This window comes from Notolepis coatsorum, assembly GCF_963971535.1.
Source record: "Notolepis coatsorum genome assembly, chromosome: 6".
Lineage (NCBI taxonomy): Eukaryota > Metazoa > Chordata > Actinopteri > Aulopiformes > Paralepididae > Notolepis > Notolepis coatsorum.
This window is the reverse complement of record NC_140170.1, coordinates 169,101,314-169,111,615: the sequence shown is the minus strand read 5'-3', so window position 1 is coordinate 169,111,615 and position 10,302 is coordinate 169,101,314. Positions and strand designations below refer to the sequence as shown.

Here is a 10,302-nt window from a genome sequence, read left to right as displayed (position 1 = left end):
CCACTGTCACCCCGAAAAGGATCAAGTCAGAATACTAGCATTCTGGGGGCGGCTGGGTGGCGCAGCGGACTAAACGCTCGTCACCACCGCAAGACACTGGTATCGAATCCGGCTGTCAGCGGTGTCTCGGGCTTGGCCGGCCGTCATACTGACACAATTGGCAGTGTCAGCGGGAGGGAAGCCGGTGGGTGGTATTCTGGTCGTTGTCAGGTGAAAAGAGGCTGCTGGCTGTCTTATGTATCGGAGGAAGCATGCGATAGACTTCAGGGCTCCCTAGACTGACCAGTGGGGGCACATGAGCGCAATGACCAGGAGGGGGAGGGGGGAATTGGCATAACCACTAAATGGGATGAGGAAAAACTGAAAAAGGAGAAGTGGATAAAAAAAATACCGTAAGATATATATGGGTGCCATTCTATTGAAGCATGCATTAAAATCTAAATATACAAGCAGTGTATGAGGAGCTAATGAGTTGTTAGCTAGTTGACAATGACACCAATTGGAGATGATTCAGACATAACCCGTTTAAATGACTGTCAAAACGAAATGGCTGCCAAACTGAAGGTTCACACTTTGCACAAATATAAATCCACTCATGAAGCCATTACATCCTTCCTAGTTTCCTTCTCAGTAGAGTCCAAACTGACTAGAAACTAAGAATAATGGCTTATAATACTTTTAGCTTTACTTGGGCAATACATTTGTCAGCTCTGAAATAACCATATTAGGAATCAAGTGAAACACAAACGGTGAACAGAGGCAAATTGACGTTTGGATGTCGTTTATTGAAAGCAGATGATACAGCATTAACAGTCGTGTTCGCCTAGGCGTGTTAGTCGAAGAGGCCGAAGCCCATGTCATCATCTGACCCCTCCTCGGCTGACTCTTCCTTGACCTCCTCCTTAGCGGCTGGAGCCGCAACGGTCTCTGCTACGGCAGCGGGAGCAGCCACGGCCGCGAAGGCAGAGGGGTCAGCCAGGATGGCCTTAACCTGGGGAGGAGATTTAGCATTAATTTATACATTCTAAGCATTCTGTCATTTTTATATCTCTGGATTGCATGACTGATGTGTCCCGTCCGCCTATATTCGAATACCAACCGTTGTGCGTTTTGCTAATTTGATTGGCCACTGACGTTTCTGGTCATGTGACATGTGCACCAATCGTGTGACGGCAAGTTCTTTCGCCGGTTAAACTTAGGCACTCTTTCGAAGTTGGTTAAGGTTAGTTTGCCTTAGAGCATGGCGATAGAACGCCAGCCCCGATTCCAAACTCTAACCAACTTCAAAAGAGTCGCCTAAGCTTAAACAGTGATAAACTAGGCGTTAGGTAGTTTGCTGCTGGTCGGGGCGGAAATGGGCGAGTCACGCGATTGGGCGCACATGTCACATGACCAGAAACAGTGGCCAATCAGATTAGCAAAACGGTTGGTATTCGAATAGACGCGTCCCGTCCCAAGAGGAATAGACCCCGCCTGTCTAAGCTAGATTATCACCGCCTAGAAGTACAATAGTGACCGGTGTGTCGTGTTTGAGACCTGCGTCCCTGCCTGTCGTGGGATGCAGGCAGACAGGGATAGAAGGAAACAGGTTTGTTGTTTGCAGGGGGAACGACAGCACAGCACCGAACAAAGCTGCTCTGTAACTTGTCCTGCACTCTGAGGCAAACTCTTGACAAGTCTCACAATAGTTACTCAGATTCTAAATATACCACAATATAAATGTCAGGTCATACCTTGTCTGCCAGGGGGAAGGAGTAGTCAGTCTCCAGGGCGATAGCCAGGACTCGCTTATACCCATTGATGATGGAGTGTGGGATGGAGGCCAGAGTAGGGTAGCCGATCTCCAGACACACACTGGCAATGTTCCTCACACCCTGCAGGGACAAAGACAGGTCAGACACGGATCTCCACATCCTGATCACATCTTCAATAATAAAAACACTGGTCTGCACATCCTAGTGGATCACATCTTCAATAACAAACGCCTAGTTAGTTTGCAAGCTACCATTATCAATAGGCACATTAACCTGTTGGTAAGTGAAACTTGCTCTTTACGTACAGATTCAAATCTATAGCAATACGTGGGCCATTTATGGGCAAGGGTTCCAAAAATTAGAACCATCCCTTTAAATGGGTAATCTACAATGTGAGCCAATTACCAGAACAGATGTGCACATATTCTTTTAAGCCCGTGTAGTAGTGTTTGAGACCTGCGTCCCTGCCTGCCGTGGGATGCAGGCAGACAGGGATAGAAGGAAACAAGTTTGTTGTTTGCAGGGGGAACGACAGCACAGCACCACACAAGCTGCCCTGTAACTATCCTGCACTGTACTGGGGGGGGGGGGGGGGGGGTGACAGACTCACCTCGAGGAACCTGGCGTGCAGGGCAGACTCTGTAATGTCGAGCACCTCAGGGCTGTAGACACTACCGTTGTCATACACCTGCTGTATGTTCAGGCCGAAGGAGAAGGGCGAGATGTTGAGCATGTTGAGGAGCGTGGCCTCGCTGGCGCCCACCTTATCCCCCGTCCTGATCAATGCCACGTCGCTCTGGGGGAGGGGAAGGCGAGAAAGACATGAGTTATACCACCCAGATACTCAATTGCATCCTACAGAAAATTTTACCTAGTTTGTGTCACACGTTACCTTCAGACAAGTGACCCCATTTTAGGGGGGCTAAACATTTCTAAAAGGATCTGCATTTAATCAACCATTTTCCTGGCACATGTGGTCTATAGAGGGAAGCTAGATTAGCTCCATAACCGTCTAGAAAGCGTGACTGATTGTCGTGTTTGAGACCTGCGTCCCTGCCTGTCGTGGGATGCAGGCAGACAGGGATAGAAGGAAACAGGTTTGTTGTTTGCAGGGGGAACGACAGCACAGCACCGAACAAAGCTGCTCTGTAACTTATCCTGCTGGTTCAAGACTAAAAGGGGCTGGAGTTCACATCAGCAAGCATTTTACATTCATGAAAGCTGTTAAAACAAATATGCACATCCAGAGTGCAAAGAGAAACACTGACGTACATAGGCACATGTAGCACTTTCATGACAAATGGTATCTTAAACGAGGTATATCCCCTTGCAGGAAGGCAGGTACACCCAAGCCTGAGGCATTTCGAACTCACCAAGATTTCAATGGTTCCTCTGGATATCTTGGTGGTGATGCCCAGAGCCTGGAAGAAAGAAGTCTTCTCAGGACCCAGACCAGTGTTCTGGGCGGGCACAACCACCCCACAGGGGGCCATCGCTCCGGCACGGGCAGCAGCAGGCACCTGGAAAACGGAGACAGAGGAGCAGGTTCACTAGGAAGAATAAAACCAGGGATAAACCTTACATAATAGTGAACATATTACCTGTGCATAAACAATGTTTCATTCAAAGTAGTGTTGGAACTGGTACTTGTTACACGGTTCGTATTAGAATTTCCAACGTTGGGTACTTTGAATAGCTCCACGTGTGCATGAGGAAACGGGAAGCTATCCAGATACAAGCTAGCCTAGATTAGCACAAATTAAGCGGATACAGACCACTAACCTTGCAGTTTGCAATTTCTTTTGTAAGATATTTAAGCTAGGTTAGTGGTCCGTATCCACTTCCATTGATTGTGCCAAGCTAGCTGGCCGGCCTTCTACAGACAGAAGAAACTGTATCCATCTTCTTGTCTGACTATGGAGAAGACGGTAAGCACAAGTACCAGACCAACAGATTTGTGCACGCTCTTTTCAAGCAACACTTTATTCCTCCAATTGTGCAGTGAAACCTGTATAGTAGTGTTTGAGACCTGCGTCCCTGCCTGTCGTGAGATGCAGGCAGACAGGGATAGAAGGAAACAGGTTTGTTGTTTGCAGGGGGAACGACAGCACAGCACCGAACAAAGCTGCTCTGTAACTTGTCCTGCACTCTGAGGCAAACTCTTGACATGTCATTGGTTGAAAAGCAGTTATGGCATCAATTCTAAGTGCAAATGTCTCCAAGCCATGTCATTGGTCTCACCAAAGGGACTATATAATAAGTGAAGATACTAGGGTTTTAGTTCAGAACAGTTAGTGGAAGTACCCTTTTTTGTTGTGTTCGCACTGCAGGAACTGTGACCATGTTTTTCTGAAATGTCAGCCCTCATCGGAGGGCAGGGCCGATCCCAGCACAGACACGAGTGATGCAAGTGTATGGCGATTGGTCAAGACGTCAGGTTCATGGTCTCAGACTGTGTGGGGCTGGAGAGAAAAGATGCCATAAATGCCAGTGAACCTTGAATTGTAGTTGAAATACCAACTCTTTGTGCAGCTTATACAGGCAGCGAGGACTTGGCGAGTCTCTGGACTCACCTTGTTGGCCAGCAGCAGATCTCGAACCTCAGCCAGATCCTCCTTGGTGAAGACAAAGCCCACGTTTCCTTTGATGTGGGGCAGAAGCCTGGGAACACACAACAGATATTCAGCCACAGGCAACATTCAACATTATAATTCTAGCATAGAGTGACCACGTGAAGCTGTCTGAAACTAGCGTCCCTGCCTGCTGTGGGATGCAGGTAGACAGGGATAGTAAGTAACAGTTTGTTGTTTGCAGGGGGAACGACAGCACAGTACTGATCAAGCTGCTCTGTAACTTGTCCTGCTACATAAACTACTTGAACATTTTATGAACGAGGAAAGCACCAATAATGATATTTGATATGGGGTGAAAATACTTATTCAGCTTATAAACTCATTTTGACTATCGGTTCATTTAAAACGGCATATCGCTATACTATTTACGTCACAAATACGGTTTCACAACTTGTTGCCGAGCACAAGGTGCATTCGTGTTTTGTTCCAAATGATCAGACAATGAAGACTGACTAGGTCTACGAGTGAAGACCACGACGGTCTGGGATCCGTTCAGCTCTCCACAGCATCAGCTGATAGTTTGGCCACTAAAGTCCAAGATTAACAAGCAGAATCTAACACCGCAGTCTCACATTGCTAGATCCATCTCCACACTACAGCACTGTGCCAATGGAGTGAACAGGAGTGGAATTTAATTCTGAAAATAGTGACTCCGTTTTAAATATGCTACAAACAGGATTATGGTGCGTTTTGTTTCTAGAGTAAGTTCTGACATGTTGCAAAACAGGTTACTTTTCTGTAATGAGTCAGGTGCCATGGGGAGTTAGGGTGCCTTGGTCAATAAAAAGTTGAGACCCAATGGCCTTGAGGACACAACCACTGAGGAAAAGGCCACAACTCACTTCTCCAGGGCAGGGTTGTTCTCCAGGTGACCACGGATGGCTTTGCGCATCATGGTGTTCTTGCCCATCAGCACCACAGCCCGGCCACGCAGGGACAGGCGGATGGTCTGCATCTGCTTGGAGCCCACATTGTCGGCTCCCACAATGAAGCATTTTGGATAATCATCCAGAAGTTGCTGTAAACAGAACAGGAAGAGATATCAGCACATTCAAAGACGTTTAAGACAAGCATATTAAAATTATTTGAATACCAAAAAACATTTTTAGCTAGCTATTTGAGGAGTCGATTGAATCATTATCATTTTTAAATTAAGACAAGCTACAATTCAAGAGGTGCATGAGACTTCTAAAACTAAGGCGTCTCTAAATAGTGTCAAACAGATGGCCAGCAAAATGGCACACCCACTGAAAATGTAGCTCCGAATGAGAAAACGTAACCTTTGTAGACATTAGGTTGACGTATGATCAGTTTAAAGTATGGTTTCTGTTACGCTCGAGTGTGCACTCAGTACATTAAAGTGTTTGAGACCTGCGTCCCTGCCTGTCGTGAGATGCAGGCAGACAGGGATAGAAGGAAACAGGTTTGTTGTTTGCAGGGGGAACGACAGCACAGCACCGAACAAGCTGCTCTGTAACTTATCCTGCACTCTGAGGCAAACTCTTGACAAGCAATTGAAGGTCGTGAAAAAGGTTTGTTTCGAGTTAGTTGTCAAAGCAGGTATGGCATAAATTCTAAGTGCAAATTTCCCCTCAAAAGTCAGTGGGCACGTGTGTAAATTATACTTACGATAATTTTCATAAAATAGTTAGACTTCCACGTGACCCTGTCTTCCCTGGGCATCTTTGCAGTGCTTCCAAGGATCGCTTAAGTAGCTGGTTTAAAGACAAGGTTATCTGCAAGAAAGTAACACCATGACATTATAAGATTACAAAATGCACTACACAACTGACACGTCGCTTGTGATTCTACCGTAGAGACCATGTGAAGCTGTCTGAAACTAGCGTCCCTGCCTGCTGTGGGATGCAGGTAGACAGGGATAGTAAGTAACAGTTTGTTGTTTGCAGGGGGAACGACAGCACAGCACTTAACAAGCTGCTCTGTAACTTGTCCTGCTACAAGTTATTTATGAACGAGGGATATACTGGTTTTGGATATGCAACCAAACTAAACGAGGGAAGCACCAATACAGATTGCACCTCACCACTACAAGGTGGCACCACAAGCTAAGCTATACCTCAACCATTTTTGTATCAGCTGTATATATAGATACACTGAACAATTGTGTTGTTTACACTAGTCTTTTCTATTTTATTCTTATTAGGGATGTCCGATATTATCTGCATTAAAATGCGATATCGGAAAATATCGGTATCGGTTTAAAAAATAACCTTTATTTACCGAGGCAAGCAAGTAATAACAAAATTCTGATTTTATTTATTGTCAAGAGTATACATAATGTTGGGTTAATTTCACAAGAGATATGTAATGTTAATTTCCTGAAATTATTCAATTTTTTTGGGGGGGAAACTCTGCATATATCGGAAATTAAGAGTTAGACAATATCGGTATAGGTAAAACAGCCAATATCGAGCATCCCTACTTATTATATTGTTTTATACTATGAATGAAAACTTTATTTAACAGATTGCAGAATGGGTACAATACAGTACAGCTCAATACACAATTGTTAAGGGGATGCAGACCAGAGAAAGACGTTTGTCTTGTTTACATCAGGGTCCCCCATTTTAAATTCATATTGACATTTATGACAGACTCAACATAGGGACACACAGGTATTTAGTACTCAAGTAGTAAGGGTAAGGTCAAGTAGTAGTCCGACTAGTTTGTTTTGTGATGTTTGTAATCTTGTTTTTAGCGCGAGCTGCTTTGGTACCATGAGGTGCAAGCATAGTCGTAGTACCCTTGAATGAGTGCTCCTACCAGTGTTCAGTATCTTATTATCTAGCATTTAGGAGCAACAGAAACATTTAATGCAAAGTATTCTGTATGACATGACAACTAATAAAGAAACTTGAAACTTGAGATATGGGATGCCCCACGTTCATAACATAAATATCGTGAAACGAGTGTTCCATTACTACATCACATTAACCAAATACTAATTACTGCTCGGTCTTAGACGTATTCTGCCTTGCCTCCCAAGCTTTGTCAAATAAAATGCACTACAGTTCCCTTCCTGAGTGAAGCACGTTTATAAAAAAAATAACACATGGGAGATTTGACTAAACCGTACGCCTTAAGTGTATGAATCGTGACTAGTAAACGTGCAGCTCATACAATATTATAGTTAATACGTCCAACTGATAGGGTTAGTGGTAGCATGACGTGAATAGCATGCGGTCAACGTCACATGCAGAGCCACGTTAAGATGCTCCCATGGTAAGCTAACAGTAGGTAGCATGAATTCATTAGGCCGCAGTGGATATATATACACATTACACACCAACGGACATAGAAATAACAGAAAAGATCTAGCCTCTCTGTACTTTTGTAGTTCCATTACATACATACACAACACGGCATCGTAATATTGTTATAAATGTGTTTTTTTAAGAAATAGATAACAGAGCTCGAACATCCGCTTACCACGAAGTAGGGTCGCGTGAAAGAAAGAGACCGAGGAGGAAGTGAGAACTCCTTATATACCAACGCGAGTAACCAATCACAGTAGATTAAAGGGCGGTAACCCCTCGGTGATTGGAAAATGTTTCTGTCGATCATTTGCGAACGAACATCCGGCTGGAAGAGAGGAACTTCACCCAAAGTATAAGAGCTATTATTATTAGATTATATTATTATTACTATTATAATCATAAGTAAACAATCACATTTGCATGTGTAAAATAACGTTGTTTATCCTATAGAATAGATAGTTGCTTTTAATTTGAAAACATCCGAGCGGAAGTCTTGCTCTTGCTACGGTGACACTCAGCGGCGTGCCAGTGTAGAAACAGGCGTCGGCCAATCAGTGAGCGTCTCCGAGAAATGCGGCTTGGTTTCGTAATCACGCCACTCAGCGACATAACTGGGATCAAAACATAGGTTTTGAAGGTACTATAGCTCCAAGGTACAAGAAAGGGGCAAGTGTTCTCGCTAGTCGAACAGACTAATTAGTAATTAACGCATGAATGAGTTTTAATAGCTTGATACTGTAAACTATCAGTGATACTAACGTGGTATTATCACCAGTGAACGTCAGCCTCAACTTTGCAAATGGCACTGCTGTCACCTCGACTCCCCTCGGAGCTCTGGGTCCACGTCTTTGGATATCTGTCAACGGCAGACAAGTTAAACATCCGTACCTGCTGCAAGTATTTCAAGAAACTCGTTGACCACGGATCTCTTTGGAAAGACTATACAGTGGCGCTGAGTTTCGTAAATGGAAACACTTACAATCCCCAGTTCTGGGCCACTCTTCGCCGCAGGAGAATCCAAAGTGTGCGTATTGTGCAGCAGTATGTCAGAGAGAAAGCCTGGGAGCAGCTCGCCCTGTCGCTTCCAACTCTCGCCACATTAGCACTGTTCCTGGATAACGTCTCCGACAAGGGCCTCAACTTCTTAAAGAAATTCCCTAACTTAAAGCGCTTGGCTGTACAACTTGTCAGGGGGGGGCACTCTGTCACGATGAACTTTGATTCCAGTGTGTCTCTACCTCAACAACTAACTCACTTGAGTTTGTGTGGCATTTGCTTCCTCGATAAGACAAACGTGCCGTTGATCAGTGCCATCTCGCAGTTGACCAATCTGACATCTCTTGCGTATCATCCGGATGGAAAAAACTACATCCCGGTTAAGACGTTTCACTCCACGATCGCCCGCCTCCCCAAGCTGAAGCACCTTTCCTGGTTAATGCACCCCGCGCATCTGGCTGTGAGCCAGGGAGGAGGGAAGGGCTTCCAGCTCGACGGTCTGGCCTTATCCAGCTTGGAGCTTATCGACTACGGTGACCCTTCACTGTCAAAAGACGCGATGAGGAGCCTGTCCGGCCTTCAGAGTCTCACTCTGTTCTACAAGCTATCACACACGGAGGAGGATTCGGTGTTGGCTCCCCTGTGTCACCTGAAAACATGGCTGAGCGACCTCAGTTGTCTGTCGGCCCTCGTCATTGTCAAGGGCCCCCCGCTTCATATGTACGCAGACTCCATCCCGGCCACAGTGACCCGTCTGACCCTGTGTATGGAACACCGGCTGGAGGACTTGGCGGTCGTGGCGAAGCGCGTCCCGGGCCTCCTCCACCTTCACTTGGACCCGTGGCTGTGGTATGCAGGCTGGGGCAACGCGCAGATCCCCCAGTTGGTCCCTCGACTCCGGAGCCTCACGATCCGCCACCAGGGCGTCCCGGAGAAAGACTTTCTGGGTCTTCAGTCGTTGCCACACCTGGAGCGCTTGGAGATCCTGGACGTTCACCCCGAGCCCGGTCCTCGCCTGTACGAGCTGATCCGCAAGCTGCACGCTCTGACGAACCAGAGGATCCACATCGTCACCTCGGCGCGCAAGAGAGACCCCTTGGCGTGCTATTGTACTGGCAGACTGTGCTGTGTGTTTTCGTAAAGCCACCCGTGGTCACCTGGAGAACAACCCTACCCTGATGTAAACAAGACGAAAGTCTTTCTCTGGTCTGCATCCCCTTAACAATTGTATGTATTGAGCTGTACTGTACTGTACCCATTCTGCAATCTGTTAATAAACTTTTCAATCAATCAATCCCTGGAGAAGTGAGTTGTGGCCTTTTCCTCAGTGGTTGTGTCCTCCAGGCCATTGGGTCTCAAACTTTTTATTGACAGAGGCACCCTGTAACTCCCCACGGCACCCGACTCATTACAGAAAAATAACCTGTTTTGCAACATGTCAGAACTTAATCTATTAACGAAACGCACCATAATCCTGTTTGTAGCATATTTAAAAACTGATACATGAGTCACTATTTTCAGAATTAAATTCCACTCCTGTTAACTGCATTGGCACAGTGCTGTAGCGTGGATATGGGTCTAGCAATGTGAGACTGCTGTCTGCTGTGTGTTTAGCTGTCCATTTGTAGATTCTGCTTGTTA

The 10,302-nt window shown here is 45.7% G+C and overlaps 1 protein-coding gene across 1 annotated transcript; it reads right to left on the bottom strand.

Moving 5' to 3' along the window:
- Nucleotides 1-764: 764 nt before the first annotated feature.
- On the bottom strand, nucleotides 765-7,866 carry rplp0 (ribosomal protein, large, P0). The gene is made up of 8 exons (XM_084316137.1): nucleotides 7,838-7,866; nucleotides 6,017-6,123; nucleotides 5,230-5,405; nucleotides 4,328-4,415; nucleotides 3,128-3,274; nucleotides 2,365-2,550; nucleotides 1,734-1,874; nucleotides 765-991 (listed from the first exon to the last, which is right to left on the bottom strand). Exons 2-8 carry the CDS (start codon nucleotides 6,068-6,070, stop codon nucleotides 833-835), a joined length of 951 nt encoding a protein of 316 aa, XP_084172263.1. The 5' UTR covers nucleotides 6,071-6,123; nucleotides 7,838-7,866; the 3' UTR covers nucleotides 765-832.
- Nucleotides 7,867-10,302: the final 2,436 nt, after the last annotated feature.

Excerpts from the sequence above, each read along its gene's own strand:
- rplp0 (XM_084316137.1), bottom strand. The coding sequence starts at position 6,070 with ATGCCCAGGGAAGACAGGGTCACGTGGAAGTCTAACTATTTTATGAAA. Across the intron at positions 5,406-6,016 it reads ACTATTTTATGAAAATTATC|CAACTTCTGGATGATTATCC; the intron begins GTAAGTATAATT and ends TTCTGTTTACAG. Across the intron at positions 3,275-4,327 it reads ATCTGCTGCTGGCCAACAAG|GTGCCTGCTGCTGCCCGTGC; the intron begins GTGAGTCCAGAG and ends TCCGTTTTCCAG.